This window comes from Poecilia mexicana, unplaced genomic scaffold (genome assembly GCF_051168715.1).
Source record: "Poecilia mexicana isolate PSO_F unplaced genomic scaffold, ASM5116871v1 scaffold_6, whole genome shotgun sequence".
NCBI lineage: Eukaryota > Metazoa > Chordata > Actinopteri > Cyprinodontiformes > Poeciliidae > Poecilia > Poecilia mexicana.
The window spans coordinates 20,225,430-20,247,917 of record NW_028263375.1 but is presented as its reverse complement, the minus strand read 5'-3'; the positions used below and the strand labels follow the sequence as shown (position 1 = coordinate 20,247,917).

Here is a 22,488-nt window from a genome sequence, read left to right as displayed (position 1 = left end):
ATTTGCACCAACAAAATTTGTGGCATTATCAGATCTGATGGTGGAAACTGGGCCTCTTCTACAGATAAACCTGCGGACTGCGTTTATACAGGAATCTGTATCGAGGGTGTGTGCAATTTCCAGATGTACTGCACGGCTGGTGAAACAAGTGAACAGAACGCCATACCTTTTCAGGAGACTTCTTCCTCTTTTAACACTTACAGGACCAAAGTAATCCACTCCAACGTTTGTGAAAGGAGCGGTGGTTGGCAGAACCCTTTCTTCTGGCAGATCTGCCATCTTTTGTTCAACAAACTTTCCTCTGTTACGTCTGCAAACAACACAGTGAGAGATGATTTTTCTGGCAGCTGAGTTAGCATTTATGATCCAGTATTTTTGTCTTAATCTTGACAGCATATGAGCTCTTCCTGCATGTCCCAACTGTTGATGAATGTGGCGTAAAATCAGTGTAGACACATACATATCCTTTGTTAAAATTGCAGGGTGCTTTGCTTCAACAGGCATGGCTGTTTTATTCAACCTGCCACCCACTCTGAGGACCCCAGCATCCAATACTGGGTCAAGTTTGTATAGAGAACTTCTCTTGGAGACTGTGTTAAGGCCACTGGTGATTAAAGCCATTTCAGTTGTAAATTTCTGTTGTTGTGCAAATTGAATAATAGACAGTTCAGCCTTGGCCAAGTCTTCAGGAGTCAGATTTTCTTTCTTCAGAGTGGTCTTGAATCTCTCCATCTGCTTTTCTAGTTCTTTCTTTTGATTTTCTGGATCATTTTTATTCAGGTCTGCAGCAGCAAACTCTTTCCTTTTCTGTTGCAGCAACATCAGAATGTTTTTCAGCTTCAGAAACCAGGCAACAGAGGTTTTAAGTTTTGTCCAAGATGAAAAATAATGAACCAGATAGTTCGTAGCATTTTCTGATTCCTTCACAACAACACTTACTGTAAGATCCTTTTTGATCTCTGGGTCATCTGCAGGAATTGCATGGTGATCCACATCCAATTTAGGCCATTCCTCTTCTGGTCTGTGGAGAAATTCTGGCCCATTTATCCATCTCCTGCATCTGAGGAATTCCTCGGCTCTCATGCCTCTGGATGCATCATCTGCAGGATTCTCCTTGGAGGAAATATATCTCCACTGATTCACATCTGTTGCTTCTCGGATGACAGAGATTCTGTTTGCAACAAAGGTGTGAAATCTTCTGGTTTCACTGGAGATGTATTTTAGTACCGTTGTACTATCAGTCCAGAAAACAGGTTTTTCCAACTGTATCTGCAGCTCTTTTTGCAGCAGTTTATTCACTCGGACAGCAAGAACAGCAGCTGTCAGTTCCAACCTGGGGATTGTCGTTTGCTTCATAGGTGCAACTCTTGCTTTTCCTAGAATAAAAGCAACATGTGAGATGTTATTCTTTTCCAGTTTTAAATATGACACTGTTCCATAACCGTTTTGACTTGCGTCAGAGAAATGATGGAGTTGTGCTTTGTCTGGGTTTCGGATGCAGCTTGGTTTGATGCAACGCTCCACTTTAAAACTGGATATCAGCTGGAGATCCTCCAGCCAATCAAACCACTTCCTAGACAGAGAATTGGGAATAACTTCATCCCATTTCAGATTTTGTTGACAAAGTTCTTGAAGCAACAGTTTAGCTGGCATACTGAAGGGAGCCAGGATTCCCAAGGGATCATACAAAGAGCTAACCACAGATAAAATGCCCCTTCTGGTCTGTGGGCGGTCCTGCACAGATGTTCTGAACCTGAACTCATCTGTTTCAATGCTCCACTGTAAACCCAGTACTCTCTCAACTGGAAGTTGATCTTTGTCCAAATCCAGATTCTTGATTTCTTTTGCTCTCCTTTCCTCTGGGATCGACATGAGCACTGTGCGACTGTTGCTGACCCATTTTGAAAGCTTGAATCCTCCTTTAGAGCAGAGGTCTGTCAGCCTCTTCACCATGTGCACTGCATCTTCTTCTGTGGGAACAGATTTTAAACAGTCATCCACATAAAAGTTATTTCTGATTGTATCAATCACTTCAGCTGGAAACTGTTGTGCGTTGTCATCAGCAGTTCTTTGCAGAGCATAGTTTGCACAGCTGGGAGAAGACACTGCTCCAAACAAATGAACCAACATCCTGAACTCCTGTGCAGGTTTTGATGTGTCGCCATGACGCCACCACAGGAAACGGAGAAAGTTGACATGTTTTTTAGAGACATAAACTTGGTGAAACATGGCATCGATGTCGGCCGTTAGTGCAACAGGCTCTTTTCTAAATCTGATGAGGACTCCAACCAGAGAGTTTGTGAGGTCGGGTCCCTGTAGAAGCTGACTGTTCAGTGATGCTCCTTTATAAGTTGATCCACAATCAAATACAACTCTCAACTTGCCTTTTGTGGGATGATGCACTCCATGATGAGGAATGTACCACAGTTGTCCATCATCTTTCTGTAGCTCCTCTGCTGGTACAGCCTCAGCATGACCTTGTTGCAGCATGTTGTTCACACATGCAGTGTATTCCTCCTTGTACCGAGCATCCTTTTCAAATCTCCTCCTGAGGCTCTGGAGGCGCTGCTCTGCAACACAGATGTTATTTGGCAAGCTGGGACTTTCACTCCTGAAAGGTAAGTCAATATGATAATGACTCCCAACAAGTTTGGTTGAGTTATTAACAATGTTCATGAAATGCAGATCCTCTCTGGACATTTCAGTTTTCTCCTCTGATGATCTTTCATTAAACTCATGATTGTACTGTTTGACCAGCATTTCTTGGAGATGCTCAACAGAGATCCTGTTGGCTGTTACAGCAGTGCAAACATTTTTATTTTTGCTGTTGCTTCTAGTGCGCAGGGGACCATTTATGACCCAACCAACTTTAGTTTTTACAGCATAAGGCCCACCATCCACACTGTTTATCACCTCCCAGGGCTCTAAAACATTTGAAGCATCAGTTCCTATCAGTAGCTCCACATCTGCATTGATGTTATGAAGCTTAACAGATTTAAGATGAGGCCACTGATCAATGTCTTTCTGCTGGGGAATATTCAATGTAGAAACTGGCATGGTACTTTGAGTCAAAACATCTGGCAGCTCTATGAAGTCATTTGTTTTCAGACCAGAGACTTCCAAACCAGACAAAATTTGTACATTAACGATCTTATTTTGACTCATTGTTCTTAGCAGAATATTTGTCCTTTTGCCCTTTAAGTTCAGACTTTTTGCCAGAGTTTCTGTACAGAATGTACCTGAACTTCCTGGATCAAGAAATGCATAAGTTTGTACAACTTTGTTGCTCTTTTGACTTTTAACTTTAACTGCAACAATAGAAAAAATGGCATCGTCATCATGACCGGCCCCAATATGCCCACATGTCTGAGTGGTTGCAGTTGAGAAGTTGACGTGAGACCTTGTTGTCTGTTGGATTTGTTCTGAAGAGGCTCCTGGCTCCTTTAGCTCTATGTGAAGAACCCCTGGATGCTTTTGGTGACACACGTTGCAATCTAAACGACTCCTGCAGTCTTTGCTTGTGTGACCAACCTTCAGACAACCGAAACAAATCCCCTTTTGTTTAATGAAGGTCAACTTGTCCCGATGCATTTTAGCTTTAAACTGCGTACAGTTTTCCAATAGATGATTTCTTTGTGAACAAAACAAGCAGCTGTGAAGAGCAGTAGACTTTGTCTTGTTTTCAGTTGAGGGAGTTCTGGCTTCTGGGATTGTGTTGACATTAGTGGCAAAACTGCTTCCTTTTTTCCTTTGCTTGTTGGAACTTGAAACTTTAGAGTTGCTCCCAGTTGGTGGGTCTTGGATGTTGCCAAACACTGGATCTGATGCTACTTTTACTTCTTTTATTATAAAAGCAACCAGATCAGTGAACAGTGCTCGGTGGCCATTTTGTTCCTGCAGCTCATAAGCAGTAACTCTCCATTTTTCCCTCAGTTTATATGGGAGTTTCATAACAATTGTTCTCATATTTAAAGGTAAATCCAACTCTCTCATGTAAACAATTTGTTGTGTTAGATTTGAACATCCTTGAAGGAAAAGAGAGAATAATTGAAGACTTTTCACATCATCACCTTTAATTGGTGTCCAACTCATAATCTTCTCCATATATGCAGAAGCAATTTTATTTTCATTTCCAAAATGTTCTTCGAGAAGATCTTTGGCCTTGGAATAACCTTGATCAGGAGGCAAGTGCTGACAACTATGCACCAGATCTTTAGGCTGCCCCCTAGTGAACTGCTCTAAAAAGTGCAAACAGTCGCTCCAGTTGTCAGTTTTAGCTTCCACTCCGTTCTCAAAGGCGTTCATAAATGATCTGTACTGCAGGGGGTCCCCATCAAACACAGGGATGTTTCTGGATGGGAGAACAGACGATAAGTTTTGTTTTACAAGTAAGGCAGTGATGTCATTTTGTCTTTGCATGATGTTCACAATATCATTCTGACAGTTCTCAGAGATAGAAGGAGATTGAAATTGTGTTTGCTGTGTTGCTTGAGTTGAAGAATCAACTTTTACTCTCAGACGATCCATTTGAAGTGGTTTCTGCCTTTGTTTAGGTCTGACGACAGGACAGTCAGATGAAGAAGCTGCTCTTTCTTTCGGAACAAACTCATCTGCACGAGGATTTAGCAGGGACGTGTCCTTTACTTGGGCTCTTTCAAAATAAGAGTTCATTCCATCGGATCGTTTAGAGCCAGCAACTGAATTTATTTTTAAGACATTAAGTTTTGCATTGGTTGCTGCCAACTCTGTTTCCAAGTCTAATTTTTCCTTTTCTTGTCTCAGTTTTTCTTCTTGAGCTTCAATCAGATGTTTTTTGTTCAACGCAGCGAATCTCTCCATGAGCGCTGCCTTTTCAGCCGCAGCTTTAATGCGAGCAGAAGAGGTGGATGAAGTCCGAGACTCCTGTGAAGATGTTTTTGAACGTGGTTTTACACTTGAAATATTAGAGACACTGTCTTCAGGATTTATTTCATCCAGATCCGCAACAACCTGATCATCAACATTAATTTTCTGTTCAGTATATGGATCTCCTGCTTCATGCAACCAACCCTTTACATTGTCCATAAAATCAGAGAATGTCGTCACCTTCGACTGAAAATACACAGTTTGCCTTTTCACTTCTTCTTCTGGTAACGACAAACTTAAAAATGATTCATGTAAATCAGTTGCATCTTGATAGCATTTAATAAACTTGGCAAAGTTAGAAGACACTTCCGGAACATTTTCTCGTGACGTCATTAATGCGGAGATTTTCTCCATAAATTTTGAAGCTTGTTTGCACTTTAAACTTCGTTTTTCTTGACATGTTTTGATGTAAAACTCCAAACCCTTTTGTGTAAATTTGATGGTTCTTTTCTCTTGTAACGTCTCGGTGTCATCCTCTTTGCTCTTTACATCAGACATTTTTAGCGATTCTTTGAATTATTTCACACATTTAAAGGCAGCATAGTCCAGGAATCCACAAAGCACAAACGTGTCTCTTTATTTAAAGAGGTTGATTCTTGGGAACAAACATTTCCATGATGGGCGTCGGCTCACGTCTGGATCCAATTAGGCGTCAACTTGTCACATCAAACTCATCTCATCAGTCTTTGCAGTGAAATAATGTCTTTTCTTTAAACTCCAGTAGTTTCACCGTTTTCCTTTACGGCTTGAACAATATTGCCACGTACCAGTTTAATGAATGAGTGACGTGTCAATCCAGGCTTGACGCAGCAGTCGCTTGATTTCATCAAAGACGATCCAAAACCTTTTGTTTGATGATGATCCTTGAAATCCTTGAAATCCTTAAATCCAGCGTGTCAATTGATGACGAATTGTTCCTTTTAGTCCACGGGCATCTTTACTTGATCCATAGGGAGGTTTTTACTGATGTAGTGGCGATTGTTTGTCAAACCAAACATCCAACAAAGTTCCAATAAGCCACTGAGACACTGGGGTCAAGTATTTTAACGCAGGCAAAGAAGGTTCAGGATCCAACTTGTAACTTGTTCTTCATGATTTATTTTGACATCTTTGCAAAACAAACAATTACAAAGTTCAAACTTCCTTTTGTTTTCTCTGCTTCCTTGCACTGGTAAAAACCATAGGCCCCTAATCCAAATGCCTGCTGGTCCTTTACCAGGCCCCTACATTTATAGAAAGCGGGCCAACCCGCATCACTTCCTGTTTACTCAAAAAATATATCAATAAGAAAAATAATAAAACAAAAAATAAATGAAATCAACAATTATTAACTTACAAATAAATTCTGTAAATAATACAAAAAATGTACATTTAAGAACAAACTAACAAAATTCAAATGGATAAAGAATATAAACAATAAATAGCTCCAACACAGGCATTCGGCAAGAATGTTTAAACATTCGTTTTTTTGTTTTTTGGGGTTTTTATTTTAGATCATCAATCATATTCAGCGGGGGGGGGGGGGGGGGGGCACGAGGTTGTCAGGGGTGGCTGGAGTACGATAAATCACTGCAACAGCTGCCATGGCAGTTCATCTCTGACCAATTTAATCACACAAAGTAGAAAAATAAAAGCGGACACAAAGAGATGAACACAAGTATACGCTCTGACGCTCACAGGGCCAGGACTGGCATGCAAATGCTTCGTAAATGTAATGGCTATTGTTTTCAATATTTTAGTCACGCAATTATATCTTGCTGACATTTAGATTAAAAAAAATAAAATAAATCAGGGGCTTGAGACGATAGTGGGACCAGAAAGAAAAGTCAAAGAAGCAGTGGAAACTCTTGAGACTCATTCTTTGGCATTTTTCAGTACAAGGGTAAACTTGCATGGAAGAAAATTCCCTCTCTGTCAAGATATTTCAATCTGAAACGAGACGGACTAAGAACTTTGAGAATTCCTGGAGTGAACAGGATTTTGCTCGTCTTGATGCTGCCACCTAGTGTTAACTTCAATTAAGCTCAGATACGCGTCAGAATATATTGTTTAGTCCAGTAATGTTTAATAAACATCGGTGGTTTTCAGTGAGAACTACAAATCCATATGAAAATTGAAGAAAATCATACAAAAATTATACTAAAATGACATGTCATTTTCTTATTTTGCTCTGTTCTCTAATTCATTTTGTCTACACAGTTTAAAGACATGCAACTACAAAAGTGCAAGCAGGAAAACTGTAAATCCGTCGTGTGTTGCTAGTAATAAACGTCAAGAGCTACAATGTCCAGCTGACTCAAAGTTCAGCATGTCGTCACTGAACGTGCTGAACAGAGTTTAGTATTGATTAACCAATTTCTACAGGTAATCTACCCTGTGTAATTGTTTCACAAAAACAACAGAATCAGGAATGTGTTTTTTTTCTTTCTTTCTTTAATCAATAGGTGGATTATTGCGCATAACCTGGTGAGAAAATTCTTGTTCTGCTCAGCACTACTTGTGTTCGGTTACCATCTGTAAGGCACCTGGTAGAAACAAGAAGGCCACTCATACAAATGCACAGGTTTAAAAAAAAAAAGCATCTAATCAAACGTTTGTTTCAAAAGATATTGGAAAAACCCATTGCTCATGGAGAAGTTATATAAAACTAAATGTTAAAAATATTAAATATTAAAATGTGGTTACTCAAATTAATTCTTACATTTGCTATGTTCTGGATAATTTAATGAATTTTAAAAGCAAAACAAATAAAGTTATGAAAATAATGCTGCCCAGTTTAGTGGTAATGCATCAGTGTTTATCATAAAGTAGTCAAATAGTTCAATGCAGAGGAGATTTCTGCAGGAATGGTGAGAGCCCCCTTACTGACCCCCATAAACAACCTAACAAATCCCTTTCTGCAAAAAAAAACAAAACACGCTCTTATTGCATATCTTATCAGACATTTAAAGAAATAAAATGCAATCATATTTACAAGAATGATTTCAACATTTTCATGAAAACCAAGAATCCCCTTTTTTGCTCATGAAGGAATTTCACAAATTCCAAACTCTTAATACATCCAACGTCAGAGATCAACTTCAGTCCAGGTTTAACCAGATAAACCTAGTTTTGTGACCATTTAATACCAAAACAAATTAAAAATGCTCTTTTTGTGTGTGTTTTTTTTTAACCAAAAGAAAGGCAAAATAAACCTTAAATTACATTTTAAAGAGCCTCCATTCATCTCTGAATTAATGACTCACATTGCCCATAATAAAAAAAAGACTGCAAGTTAAAAATTTATGATTTCTGTTTTAAGATTGTTAAATCTATTACACCTCAATGCAAAAACAAATAGTAATAATAATAATAATAAAAATAATAATAATACCTTTATTATTATTTTTTAATAACCTTTAATCTGTAAAAGTTTTTGTAAGTACCTTTACTTCAGTGTTGGACATGCTGCTGGTGATGTGGCCTTTTCAAACAGCAACGCAAAAATTGCTCTGGTTTAGTAACCAGACAGGTTTTTGCTCGTGTCAAATTACAAAAAAAAAAAAAAAAATCACAAGTGACCTTTTGAGATGGAGCAGAAAGAAGGAAATTAACAGTACCAGATATGTCTGAAAACGTTTGATACACTTAGCTATCAAGAACAACTTAAACGGAAAGGAATGCTTGAAAATGGCAACCGTTTGCACAGAAACTCAAAGATTTCCTCCAGATTCAGGTGCAGGTGTTTCCTTGTCGTTGAAGAGGAGATGTTCCTTAAATTTCCACTAGTCTGAACTGAAGACGCCTTCTGACATCTCAAAAACACTTCAGAGCTGTTGGTGAGGGCAACGACAACACGGGGCTGTGTAGGAGTGACAAGCTTGGAGACGTCGCTTTAACAAATTACTTTAGAAAATCCTAAAATCTGCATCTGCAGCAGGCCGGTATTACTCAAAACGTCCTCTTTGTTCAGAATTAGTTTGTTTTGGTCCTCCGCTGTAGTTCACACGTCTTTAAAGTGGCGTTTCCTTTGCGTCCAGCAGCGTACGCTGGAAGCTCAAGATCTCTGTGAAGGCACAACCTGCAGAAAGAAGAACAGCAGAAATGTATTCCAGCAAAGCATCATAGGTCACGTAGAACACCCCGAATCCCCTCCATCGGTCTGAAATTACATCCTCGATGCTGATTTTAATCGGCCTCCTAAAGTGATGGGGCTTCATCCTTACGTTTCCACTGGTCCAAAGTCAACTCCTTGTCTTCATGCGAGTTGTCGTACGGCTGAGCCTCAGTCTCCTCTGCCGGTTCTCGAAATACAGCAAAGTACGGCAACGACAGAGCCTCCACAGCTGTCACTCTTTCCTCAGGATCTAGCAGAAGCATGCGCTCCAGCACCGCCAGGGCTAGAAAAAAAAAAGAAAAAGAAAGGAAGAATGCAGAAACTGCTGAAAATAAGAACAAAAAAAGGAAACTTAACAAAATATATGTTTAATATACAAATCAGAAAACTGTACCTTGGGAACTAGCTGTTGGAAACAATATCTTAAGATCTTTCTTCTCTATTTTTTGGAGATTTTTGAGGTAACTTTTAGCCTGAAAGCAAAATGACGTTAATCCACACATAGACATGATACTGTGCCCTACACATAGGCAGAGAAAAGTTGGCGTTGGTGTTTTTAATTCACTGATGATGTTTGTTGCAAAATAATTTAACGTTCATGCTCCTGGTGACAGCATTTAATCAGCATGGCGGGGATTAGAGAGAAAGTATTTGATAATCTCAGGATAAACTTATATGTATTCCAAACACATCTGGTACGTCACATATTTATAAAGTCTCATTTTAAAAAAATCTGAACTCACATCCTCGGAGTCTAGTTTTGATATGAATTCTTGACTCGGCGTTCCTGTGACCTTCATGATCTGATTCAGCTGATCTAGGTCTAAGGAGAAATGTTAAGGTTCAAAACCAGAAAAAAAAAAGCAGATGAGTACAAGTTGATCCTGAAAATAAAAGAAAACAAACCCTGAGGATGAGATTGGTAAAACAAAATAAAAATAAAAAGGATACGGTCACTGCCTTTAAAAAGGGGTTTTCCTTGCAGCATCTCTGCCATGATGCAGCCCACAGACCAAATATCCACTGTGGAACAGACAAAGCAGCACCGATAAAGACATAGCATGATAAAAATCGAAGGTCATTGATCTGCAACTTGACATGAAATGTATCTGAAACAAGATTTGCAGTGCTGGCTGTTAAGGCAGCTCCACCTAGTGGATACACTGTGTCTTGTGATTTGGTTTTCTGAGACTACTCTGAACTTCAAGTATGTTCTGATTTCTAAATCACAGTAACAGCAGAATGATGGCCGACTTCTAAACTCACCATCACCAATCACAGACTGACTATTTATAAAATAACAACCATGAGTCTTTTTTTCATACATTAAATATTTTCTCCAAGTTCAGACTTTTCAAAACTTTTTTTCACGGAAAAAAAAAAAAATGCTAACGTCTTGTGACAGCAGAAACCCTGAGAAAGCGGAGGATTCACACACCAAAAAAAAAAGATTTCATGCCAAACTTTGAAACAAAAGAAGCATTGTTTTTTTTGTTGTTGTTGTTTTTTGCTTATGAGAGTTACTGAGAACAACACACTGATAAGAAATGCCAGTATCGGGACCTTTCTCCACAGATTTACCCGTCTGTGTGTAGTGCATCCAGTTGAGGATGACCTCCGGGGCTCTGTACCATCGGGTCACCACGTAGCCCGTCATCTCAGTGTCCGCCTGCCGAGCTAAGCCAAAGTCCAAGATCTATCAGGACAATAAATGCAGATAATTGAAGAATTACGTGAACTGGGTATCATAAAACACAGCTGCAGATTTGGGCACCGTCAGGTAGAAATGTGTTAAAAGCCTTAAGGTAAATTAATCTTTTACAGCAGTACAAACGGTAACAGACGGTGTCCTGACTAGTCCTATTGTAAATTAGATTTATGATCTCAATTGATCTTTGTGTTAGGAGTGGGGGGGGAAACTCTTTATGAAAAATGTTACAATTGCTACCTCTAATTTGAGCGTATTTATGTTCTGGACAACAACTCACGTAAAGATTAGCAAAACCACCACCATCACAACTCTCTAAAAGTTAGTGTTTATTGACGATTTTACCTTATGACTTATTGAGATTTTCTTAGAAGTTCTAGTTAGTAGGAGTCAGACTTTCTAGTTTTTAAGTGTAGAAATACGACATGATGCAACAGAATCCCGTTTCCGTCACCTCAATAGCAAGGCAGTAAAGTGTTGATGAAACTTGCTACCGAACAAATATCTTTAGATCAGATCCGTGGCAACAGAGAAACGTATAAAGCACGCAGGATGTTGGGCCCCGAGGTGAGAACATGCTCTTCAAGTGGAGGAGATTTGTGATGATTTTCATACACAGCTGCTTGCCCTTTTCTACTGTCAAAAGCAACAATTGACGGATACATTTGTGCAACAAAAACTTAACTGTAACTACAAGCGTTTACCTTTGTCCTCATCCAGCTTAGAGTTTGCTAAACCTTTCTGGGACTTTAACTGGAGAAGCACGGCTTCGTCCGACAGACCCAAGGCTGAGTTTTCAAGGACATCTGGTATGAAATATAGATATGTGGGAAAGCACCTTCTGCTCAGCGTTAAGCACAGTGGAGAATCAATGGGGTCTGTTTCTCTTCCAAAGGTCCTGAGAACATTGTTGGAGTGCATGGCAGCATGAACTCTACACAACAAGACCAGAACATTTGAAATAAAAACCACCAAGAAACTAAACCTGAGCTTTTCAGAACAATAACGATCTAAAATATATCAGAGAAATGCTACAAACCAGCTGTTTCAGTTCACACACCTACATTTGAAAAAAGAACATGAGTTAAGCTAAACTAAAGAGAGCACGGTAAAGAAATGAAGAGTCCAGAGGAGATCTCTATGGAAACAGCCATTGTGTCACTTATGATTATTTTTAAACAATTAAATGGTGTTTTCTCCAGTAAATGACTGTTCTCAAGGAAAAGGTCGGATTTTCTTTGCAATTATTTCATCGCAAGATCACTTTTTTTTTTTTTCATGCAACAACAGTTGGTTTTGCATTTTGTTCAAATCATCACGAGGGTGCCGACAAATCTGTCAAACGCAAGCGATGGGGAGGATTTGTTTAAACCACAGTGTGATGCAGAGAGCCGTACCTTGAGCTCGCAGTCTTGGTTGACGACAAGATTTCCTGGTTTGAGATCCTGAAAGTGTTGACACAAAAAGCCATAAATTAGCAGCTCGGAGGAAAGAAAGTCTCTGTCGTCGTAGGTAACAAACCCACCCTGTGAATTATGCCAGCAGAATGGATGTACTGAAAGAAAGAGAAATAAGAGCATTCATTTAGTCAGCCGAAACATTAAAAACAGCCTGTGTGAACCGTTTCAGACCTTGAGTCCTTTCAGTGTCTGATAAACCAAACACTGGATTTTTTCTTCTGATAGTTTGGTCTTCTTCATCAGCTTCCCCAGATCAGTTCCCATGAACGGCATCACCAGACAGCTTGAAAGGGAAGAGCAGGTTGTGACCGTGTCAGATTTTTACAGCACACTTTAGTACGTGGCCAAAGACGTCTGCATTTCTGTGACGGTGCCAGGATGAGGGGCCACAAACGAATGCTTACAAATCTTTGAATCGGTCCAAAGAAAGGTCTGCGGTAAACACATCTAGAAGGCCAATCACCTGCATGAGAGCAGAAGATATTACACACTGGATTAATTCATTGTGCTAATTAGATATCAGTAAGTGTCTGCAATGACGAGAGCCAACCAGCCACTGATCTCAGTTTTTAATTCTGCATAAATGAAACTGACTACAGGCGCAACTCCAAAAATTAGAATATGCAACCGATATTTAAAAAGAAAGTGTTTTAACCATTTATTTCTGTCAAAAGTGATGCTTATGTGATGTTTTAGTGAAAACCCAGTCCTTCATAAGAACAGAGGCTCTTATATTATGGTGTGCAAATAATGAGGGAGACTGCTATGGTTATCCAGCAGATAGTCACTGACGGGCTTTCGGTGACCATCCCAGTCCACACCATGTGAATCTCCACAAAACTACTAAATGATTCTCAACTACCACACTTTTTTCCTTCCTGTAAACTTTCCTTCAGTATGCTTGGATACAACCCTCTTTGAACAGTCAGCTTCTTTACTTGTGACTTTTTGTGGCTTGCCCTTCATGTGGAGGGTGTCGGTTCAAATGTTAACTCAATAACTTAACATTTCAGTTTCAAAAGTACTTATATACATTTCATGTGTGATATTCTAATTTTCTGGTACTTTCATCAGCTGAAACCCACACTTCCAAATTCAGCTGAAATAAAAGGTTAAAAAAAAAAAAAGCAATGAAGAGTAAAGAGTGATGTCGTGTCTCACATTTTCGTGTTTCATGTGTTTGAGAAGCTTCAGCTCCCTGAAGGCCCGCTTGGCGAACACCTCGGACTGGAAGGGTCTGTAGAGCTTCTTGATGGCCACTCTGGTTCCCGTCCTGGAGTCCAGCGCTGAGCTGCAGGAAGAAGCGCAGCACAACAACATCACCTGACCGCCTGCAGCGCTGCCAGTATGAGGAAATAGAAGCCGAGCAGGAACTTTGCTGTGATACGGGAACAAAACGGCATGCAGCAAAAAATGATTTATTTATTTTTATTTTTTATTTTTTAACCCCGTCTTCTACCTGTTTTTGTTGTCGTTGTTGTGTGTTTTTTTTTTTTACTTATATTCCTCCGCAGCTTTTCCAGACTCGTTCAGGTGTTATCAAGTCGTATTCGGTGATTCGGGCGGAGCTGTTCGGTGCCGCCCTCGCAAGTTGTAATCACTGATAAAGGGGCCCCCACGCTGTGAGACGCACGAAAGGCGGCGGCTCTTTCCATCCCCTGCTGTAAACTTCACTGATCACAAGAAAAACATTTCACCCGCCGATGCTCTGCTCACATTCTAGCAGATTGCTCCCCGCTGGTTTCTAAGTGCTGTCAGAACGGCTCCTGCGGAGGTGTCGGCGAGCGCGTCTTCATCGTCGTATGAGGAAGTGAAACTGCGTGTGTTTAGCCAAGCGTGGACACTTTTTCTTTTGTTTGGCTGTAACACTGTCTGTCTGCTTGGACGGCACCGTCTGTTCGCTCTTTGTTTGACAGCCACGCATCTCTCCCTCCCCCCTCCTCGCCTCCTGCCTTAGTGCGTCCGACGCCTTATAATAAAACATCTTCTTCCACTTCGCCGGAGTTCACTTACCACACAGTTCCGTACGCTCCGGTCCCCACCTGAATCAGGTCGCGGTACCGGTCCGGTACTTCCCATACGCTTTTGTTTATTTCTTGTCGGTAAAAGCCAGGTCTGACCCGCCTTGCCATGATGCGCGATAAGTATCAGTTGAGACGTGTATCTCAAACACCTTCCCCTCTGATCCTTTTGTCTCTTCCGGAGCTACGCAGTCATTGTCCCAGATTCCACCTATGCGCTCACTGCGCAGCACAGTTCAGGGCGCACCCTGAGGTCGCCAAAAAAAAAAAAAAAAAAAAAAGCCACTCCCGACTTCTGCGGGAGGTCGATAATTAAAGGTGAAGAACAGTGTTAGTTGGAAACTAGAAAGAAAAAAAAAGAAGGCGGCTTTAAATAGGATTCCTGGGTGCATGAGTACAGTCAGTCAGTAATTATTTGAAGACGTGCTGGGACATGAACGTCACAGCACGTTACAGCGAGGCTGTAAAGAGATCCATCACTGACACGCAACCAGAAATAGAAGGAACTGGAATCCTTTTCATGATGTTGTGTATTGTCAGCTTAGTCTGCCAACAAAAGAGAGTAACTATTTACACTGCCTTGCAAAAAAAAATAAAAAAATCTTTCACTCTCCTCTTTTACATTTGGCCACAGCCACAAACTTCAAAGTATCTAGCTGGATGCTTCTAACACAAAATATTACATCACAAATCACATTCCTGGAGTTTGTTTCATATCAGATCTGAAACACGCTGCGTGCGTTCACATTTAAGTGGCATAGAGTATCAGCTTTTAGTTCTGGACATTGGCATTTCTAACACATATTTATGTGACATGACAGAAATGATTCCTTCTGGTCCTGGAAGGCAAATATCCAGTCCAGACTAAAGCTTTTGGAGTTTCTTCCAACTGAATTTTTGGTGTATTCATCCCCTCCCGGTCCCCAATGAAGAAAAGCAACCCCACGTCATGATGCTGCCAACACCATGTTTGGATGTTGTGTTTTGCGCAGCGCTGGTTTTCTGTCACATATGACAGTTTGCATGCAGGCCATAAAGCTAAACGTGGACATATCTGACCAAGAGCGTCTTCTTCGTGTTAACTTTATTTCAACACGACGACTTTCTTCTTGGCAGTTTTCAGCAAAAGCCAGTTTGTATCAAGCCCAGCTAGTAGCCATCTACTGATACTCTGCAGCTCCCCAAAAGTTTCAAAGGGATTCTTGGCTGCTTGTCCTTTGCTGGTATGTCAGCGTTTTAGGTTGTGCCAGTTCCAAACTTGAAACAAACCCTGATCCACATTTGCACATGCAGGCGAACACAAAATATCAAAACATAATTTAAAACAGGATGAGAAAACGAAATAGAAATTACTCAATAAACTCTTAAAAAGTGATTCATTTACAAACAACCCCCCCCCCCCCCCGTGTGCTTAACTGAAAGAGTATCGCTCCAACTCAGTAGAGTGCTATAAAACGCTGCTTACAGGAACATTCAGCTGTGCTTTACTGTGCATTTAAAACTGCTTGAAATTTCCTCATGCTCACAGAAAGATTGAACTGTTATCCCCACCCTGGGCTTTTTCAAGAGAGAGATTTCACTGTATGCAATAATCAAGTTCTGCTTACTACATCGTCAGTAAGGTGGCCGCAGATGGGAAGTAACCAGAATATGCAATATGCTTTAAACAAAGAAATGCACGCATGGCAGTTGTTTCAATACATCACCATCATTCAATTTGCTTTGTAATAAAATGACAAAGTTATTTAATCATTTTTGAACGGCTTAGATACAGGAATATTTATGCAAATGTCCTGCAATTGTTTGACATATCAAAATAACACTTTGACTAGCATTAGATTTCATAGTATTTCACCACGTGCTCTTTTTGGGGGTTTGGGATTTAACGTGGCTCTGTGGCACCTTTAACGCTCGGGTGACCGGCGAAGACAACTGGCTGTCTTGGATTTTATTTAGAGGCATCAGATTAGAGGGAGAATCCATATTCATGCCACACTTTTCATAAAGTGCAATGAAATGTAAGAGAAGAAAAAAAGTAAAATTCAAAGTAAAAATCTGAAATCAACACGGTCTGCTAAAAGGTCTGTTTAATAGCAAAAACAGGAATAGTTACAACTGATAAAATTACTTTTTTTTTTGACATTTCATATATCCATATATTTACCTGAAAGTTACACCAATTGCATTATTTTTCTAAAAAATACATTTTCAACCCGAGCAGACACATCCAGATTAATCATTCCTTGTTCAAACCTACCTGTAAAAATAGAATAATAAAAGAAAACGATGGCCTGAACCACAGAGAGAGGCGCGATCACAGTGAGGAGGAGAAAAAAAAAGCATTTACTGAACTCATTGTGCGTGTTTGTGAGTGTGTGGAGGTTTTAGCATTTCTCTCGACTGCAATCACTCCTTTTTAATCTTACACAGTCCTCATAATATTTGGTACATTCTGGAAGTGACAACCCCACAGTTTGTCAGAGGCAGGCAGGTCAATGCGGGACTTGTTGCCTGAATCATCATAAATAGCAGAAGTGACACTGAGCAGACGGGCTGGAGGAGAGCCAAGCTGGCTTTCTGTAAACCTGTCCCTCCTGCAACCTGCCTGCACGTTACATTCAGAGCCAAGACTTGAGCCAACGCAGCTTTTGTCATCTGCATTGATGGACGTCTAAAAATAAATCCCAAACTGTTTAAATTTGGAAATCTTAGGCAATGGAAGAACAGAGTCACCTCCCATCCTCCCGTCTGCTTTGTGTCATCATGCTAATCTGTGAAGAGCCACTTCTCTTAACTCCCTCACTGCTGCCTTGCCAAAGCTGAAAAGAAAGTTGGAAAGTGAGCCAAAGAGGCGAGGGGATGGAAAAAAAGGTAAAAGTCGGTGATCAACACTTTCCAACTTTCTTGTTCTTTGAGGCAGGACAGCAATTAAGGAAGCGCTTATGAAGATCAGGTGACGCAGATTTGGCGTGCCCATGCTGGGGGCTTGCTGTCGTACGGCACAGGGTTCATGGCTGTTGATGATGAGGAGGAGGAGGAGGAGGTCCCCGGCTGTGGCTCCTCCCCTTCATCCCTCTCCCCCTGTTCAGTCCTCCTGTGTGAACCCACCCAGGCAGGAAGCTCCAGCCCTGGCTGAGAAGAAAACGGTTTCCCCAGGACCTTGAGGACCCGTCGGACCTGCAGCACAACGAATTCATCACAGAGAGACGTTGAAGAAATGCGCAGCATTCTACAGTCACGCCAGATCGTGGAAAACGACTTCTGACCTCAGAGAAGTCCCCACTCTCAGCAGCCTCTATTGCATTCTGGGCAATGTAGTTTCTGAGCACTACGCGAGGGTTGGCGCCGTCCATCACGCTCGCCCTCTCCTCCTGCACGGCCTGCACGTCGCTCTGACCCTCCAGCTCGCGGGCCAGACGTTTCCTGTGCAGGGACGATAAGGCGGAAACACTCAGTTACAGTAATGGGACGCTGTCCGCCTGGAAACAACATTTCCTCCCTGTCTGTCCGCCCCCTTTATCAGTCAGACTTCCACCCATCACTAGCCAGGAGCAAAAGAAAACAACAAAAAAACAACAAAAAAAAAAAAAAAAACCTCCCACACTCTGTCCTTGCGCGGCCTTTTTCTCACAGCAAGCCATTTTCCTGTCGAGTCTCTCTCAGGTGAAGCGTCTCACCTGTAGAGGGCGATCCAGGAGGTCCACTCCTGAGCCTGCCTGGCCCTCAGCTCGTCCTGACTCGTCTCCAGCAGGACCTTCAGTTTGCTCATTCTGTCCAGCTGTCTCGCGATGGTCGCCCTGTCCGAGATCATCTCAAACAGAGCGGGGTTGCTCTGAGCCATGGACAGCAGCATTGACAGTTCACTGTCAACCAAACAGATAAAAAATTAGTCGTAAGGGGCAGAGAGTCAAGAAATCATTACTGACATAAATTTGTTATAAAATAATTATTGATTGCACTTTAAAAATTAGGTAACTTTATGTTATTAAAGGTAAAGTTTAAACAGTAATGATTTCCTCGTTAATGTCAAGTTGTCATAACAAAGACATTTTGAATAATGTCAACTTTGTATTAAAAGTGTCATAATTTACCGAATGACGCTTTATGAACACAGTCATAAATATTCATGAAGGCTTATTGATGTTCATGACAGGTGTTATGTCATGTTTATGACAGTGTCATGACAGTCTTATTCACCCCCTTCAAATAAAGTGTTACCACATAAACATAATACATCACCAATGCCCTCTTGAGTCAGAAATGTGAACTACATTAAATGAAGTAAATGCATAGATAATTATAAAACCAGTACTTATGCATTTTAATCTTTGGAGTACTGGAGATGACAACTCTTAGAGCTAAGAGACAACGGCACCTCCGTGTTACAGCTCACAGTTTAACTATATTTAATTCTGTCAAAAGACTCTGATATCATATGCAATTTATTTTGTGCATAATTAGCATTTTGTATAATTTTGGAATTTTTTTTTTACAAAATGTAGCATTTTTCTCCATCACATTTTAAACAGGGCGTTTTACCGTCCTTGCTAAATGTAATGAATGAATTTCAGATCAAAATTTGTTGATAATGCGTTTTCCTACGTTGTCGCATAGGAAAACACGAGAGAACCATCTTCTGACAAGCAAAAACAGTTTTCCTCAGATGCTTAGTTTTAATCAGCTACACATATTCATCTCAAAATGTACACAGTTCTGCTGAACTTGCCATTTTTTTCCTATCCATTATCTTTGTTTATTATCCGTGTGCCTCACCGTGGATCCATTGTGGGTGTGTTGGCTGACTTCAGCTCCTCTAAAGACGCACACTGCTCCAGGAGGAGTTCTGCGGCTTTCCTAACAATCTCCTCGTCTCGCTCCGTTTCTCCCTCTGACGGACAGGAAATCTGAGCCAAGTTACGGAAGGTGTTCGTGAAGTCAGCACCTGCAGGAAAGAAATGCAAAATGAGTCAATTGACACTCTTTTGATTTAGTGCAAACATCCCACGCTGCAGGCCGACCTGTGTCGTGCATTGTACGCAGCAGCTCAGTGATCAGGATCTCGTCCTCGGGCTCCTCCTTTCTCAGCAAACCCAGTTTCTTCCTCATGTTCTCCAGGTAGAAGCGGTTGAACTGATCCAGGTATTCGTCTATCACAGCCTTTGCTCGATCTGGTGGCAACTCTGGAGCCAGGGCCTCTGCCAGCTTCACCAGGTTCCACCTGCAGATAGCCGGCTGGGCCTTGTACGAATATCGGCCAGAGTTGTCCGACGCGTTGCAAACGAAATCTGGATCGAACCTGAAACGGATGTGGAAGGTTTTTTTTTTTACCAACCTATGCAGATTCACTGTGGTTGCTTATTTATTCGTTTTTAGTGGTAGCCTTGCAATGAATCACAGAGCACAGACGGTACACCGACTTTAGAAGTAAAAGGAAAGGAGATTGGCAAGAAGTTTAAGAGTCAACATTTTACTGAACTGCAAGAGCCTGGAAAGCCCCTGTCACAGTCCAAAATGCTGGGAGTTTAACAACATGGACAGAGACCAAGAAAGAAGTCCCTGCTTCAAATACAACACCTCTCCAAACAGCTAATAATTTCTAGCTGCCCAGATGTACAGGCCAGCGCCTTCTGGGGGAATGTTTTATTGTGAAATTGGACTAAGATTAAGTGTAATTTCTAAAGGAATCAAGGTGACATTTTCACATCTAGGAACACTGAACAAATTGTCAGGAAGTGGTTAAAAAAGAGCAAAAGATCCCACATAAAACCGGTTTTGGGAAGGATAAACAAGCTAACAACAGCTCTGGATTAGACCTAACTTCAAGACAACTGAAAGTTTATGAACTAAAACATTAAAGTTTATTTTTTTATATTAGCTCTAGAGTTCAATATACTGACAGTAAAGTCAGAAGCTTGTTTATGGGGACAAAAAGCGAGTGGTTTGTTCCTTTTAACCATATTAATTCAAATATTAGTGGGGCTTGTGCATATAATTGCCAGCCACTGCGGATGAGCGAAAACCAACAATAAACCCAGACCTCTGTGCATCCAATTGTTAGTATGTGCATACATGTCTCAACAGCCAATTGTGCTATTTCCTAAAAAAGAACATAAAGTCAATCGTTCCACATAAACATCACAACCTTACCTGTCCATGAAGCCATACGGACCGTAGTCCAAAGTGAGTCCCAAAACACTCATATTGTCGGTGTTCAGAACTCCGTGACAGAATCCAACACACTGCCACTGAGCCACGAGTCGAGCCGTACGGGACATCACCTAAAATTAGAGAGACAAGAGGAAGACGTCTCCAGATGAATGAAAAACTTAAAACACAGGTTTTAGACATACTGTGACCTCATGGTAAGCAGTGAACCAGCTCAACAGAATAAACGCCAAATGTAATTCTGGAACATTATTGCAGTACATCCCAACTACAGCAGTACCTTCCAGCCAACTTAGTTTTTATGTGCCAATAAACCATCCTTTACCATCTGAAATCAGCATGTTTACAACAAGTTACCGTAAACTCTGACCTCTCTAAAGAAAGCCACGTTTCTCTCCACCCGGTCTGGATGATCCCGCTGGATTTCAGGGTAAAACATTTCAATGACATAATCCAACATCTGACCTCGGATCTCCTCCCGTCCGTAACTGGGACCCTGACGCCCCGTAAACTCGTCAGCCGGTTTGAAGATCTCAAAGGAACCGAACCTGTGCAAGAAAAAGGAAGACTCAGTGAAAGAGTCGGGATGATGTCATACATCTGTGAAATACGACACAGGAAAGTCGGTGCATACCTGAGGAAGGTGGGAGCGATGCGGAGGACCACTGAGCATTTCTCGTAACGGGGATTCCCGCTGTAGTAGATGTCCCTGATGACCTTGCTGTCAGAGGTGACCACGGAGCCTGCTCTGGTGGTGGGGATACCGAGGAAGAACATCGCCTCACTGCAAAGGAATTCTCTTATACTGGATCGCAGGACTTTTCGGCCATCGGCTTTCCTGTGGGGGATGTACTTCATGTTAATTTAAGATGACAGACGAACACAAAGTAGTTTGGAAAACAATCATTATTTTTATTCAGTAACATTTACTCTGATAGCCCTCAGTAAAAGTGCAACTTCTGAATCTGAAGTCACCCAGGTAGTAAATAAAGACCATGTATTTAATCTCGGTACATTTCATTTATTTCTACCATATTGCAATTGCTGCAATGATATGGTTGTTTATCACACCATAGTCTTATGGTGTGATAAACCATATCAGTCCAGATTGTGATTCTGGACTGATCTAGAATCACACATGAGGTGAAAAATGTTGTCTAATCTCAGTGAGTTCGTTTTTATTTCTTTGCAAAGATGACGAATGTGAAAAAAAAGAAGAAATCCTCAGGATGTATACAGTTAGCTATGTTTAAATCAAACGTTGATTCAACAAACTTGAAGGGCTCACAGCACACTTTTTTTTTTGTAAATAAAAGAAAATGTTGAAATCCTTCAATTACTTTTCTTTCACTCAACAAGTATGACATAAAAAACGACGAAGACGAACTTTGTCAAACCTGTTACCTGGAATATGGGGTCAGTCCCGCTCCTTTCACCTGAATCTCCCACCGCCCGCTCGGATTTTCCCGGAGCAACTCTGGATTTTGTCCCGGTGGAACCTTCACCTCTCCAAGGTAACAGGCGGCCCCGTCCCCCAGCTGCCCGGCAAACTGTCCGAACTGGTGACCGCAGTAGCAGTGAGCCGCGGGCTCAGAACCAGGCATGACTTTAGACCCGCTCAGGTACTCCGGTGCGAGAGGATCGTTCATAACTTCTTCTCCGTCGAGCCCCAGCAGCGCCAGGGCTTCGCCCGAAACGGCCACGAACCGAGGGTTGTTCAGCGGCTCAGGGATAACTCGAGAGAAACACGCTCCTTTCACCAATCGGACCCCCGGCTCGTCGGACGGGTCCAGGGGAAGTTTCTTAAGGGCGACGTTATCGAAGTCGAGTCGTTCCAAAGAGGAGCGACCCACTGCCAGACCCATCTCGTCCATCCTGACTGTGCAGAGGGCTCTGAAGACTGTCACATGGGGCAGGAAGATGCGCGACACTCCCAGCCGGGGTCCTAAATAAGCCATGTAAATCAGGCCATCAGTCTGTTAGTGTCCTGTGGCGCAGTCTGAACTGTTTAGGCTAATCATGCTTTCATAATCCTGCGAGAGCGACAGCGGATGTTTGGGAGACTTCGTGTTGTTGCACCTTCAAATGCCCGACTTGAAACAGCAAAGGCGGAACTCTAAGGTGGGGAGAATA

General features: G+C 41.5%; 3 protein-coding genes across 3 annotated transcripts; all 3 read right to left on the bottom strand.

The window, feature by feature from the left end:
• Positions 1–1,642: 1,642 nt before the first annotated feature.
• Positions 1,643–6,301, bottom strand: LOC148158694 (uncharacterized). The gene is made up of 4 exons (XM_088006734.1): positions 4,173–6,301; positions 2,385–2,570; positions 1,795–1,970; positions 1,643–1,654 (listed from the first exon to the last, which is right to left on the bottom strand). The coding sequence occupies exons 1-4, from the start codon at positions 5,401–5,403 to the stop codon at positions 1,643–1,645; spliced, it is 1,605 nt and encodes a 534-aa protein (XP_087862860.1). The 5' UTR covers positions 5,404–6,301.
• Positions 6,302–7,316: 1,015 nt separating this feature from the next.
• Positions 7,317–14,863, bottom strand: mapk12a (mitogen-activated protein kinase 12a). Its single transcript, XM_014966915.2, has 12 exons — positions 14,183–14,863; positions 13,331–13,460; positions 12,574–12,632; positions 12,341–12,452; positions 12,235–12,264; positions 12,107–12,154; positions 10,583–10,697; positions 9,953–10,024; positions 9,745–9,824; positions 9,396–9,474; positions 9,111–9,284; positions 7,317–8,965 (listed from the first exon to the last, which is right to left on the bottom strand). Exons 1-12 carry the CDS (start codon positions 14,299–14,301, stop codon positions 8,898–8,900), a joined length of 1,086 nt encoding a protein of 361 aa, XP_014822401.1. The 5' UTR covers positions 14,302–14,863; the 3' UTR covers positions 7,317–8,897.
• A 1,396-nt stretch (positions 14,864–16,259) lies between these two features.
• Positions 16,260–22,449, bottom strand: selenoo1 (selenoprotein O1). The gene is made up of 9 exons (XM_014966902.2): positions 21,760–22,449; positions 20,990–21,193; positions 20,726–20,903; positions 20,338–20,468; positions 19,209–19,486; positions 18,964–19,132; positions 17,868–18,053; positions 17,457–17,613; positions 16,260–17,367 (listed from the first exon to the last, which is right to left on the bottom strand). Exons 1-9 carry the CDS (start codon positions 22,311–22,313, stop codon positions 17,131–17,133), a joined length of 2,094 nt encoding a protein of 697 aa, XP_014822388.1. The 5' UTR covers positions 22,314–22,449; the 3' UTR covers positions 16,260–17,130.
• Positions 22,450–22,488: the final 39 nt, after the last annotated feature.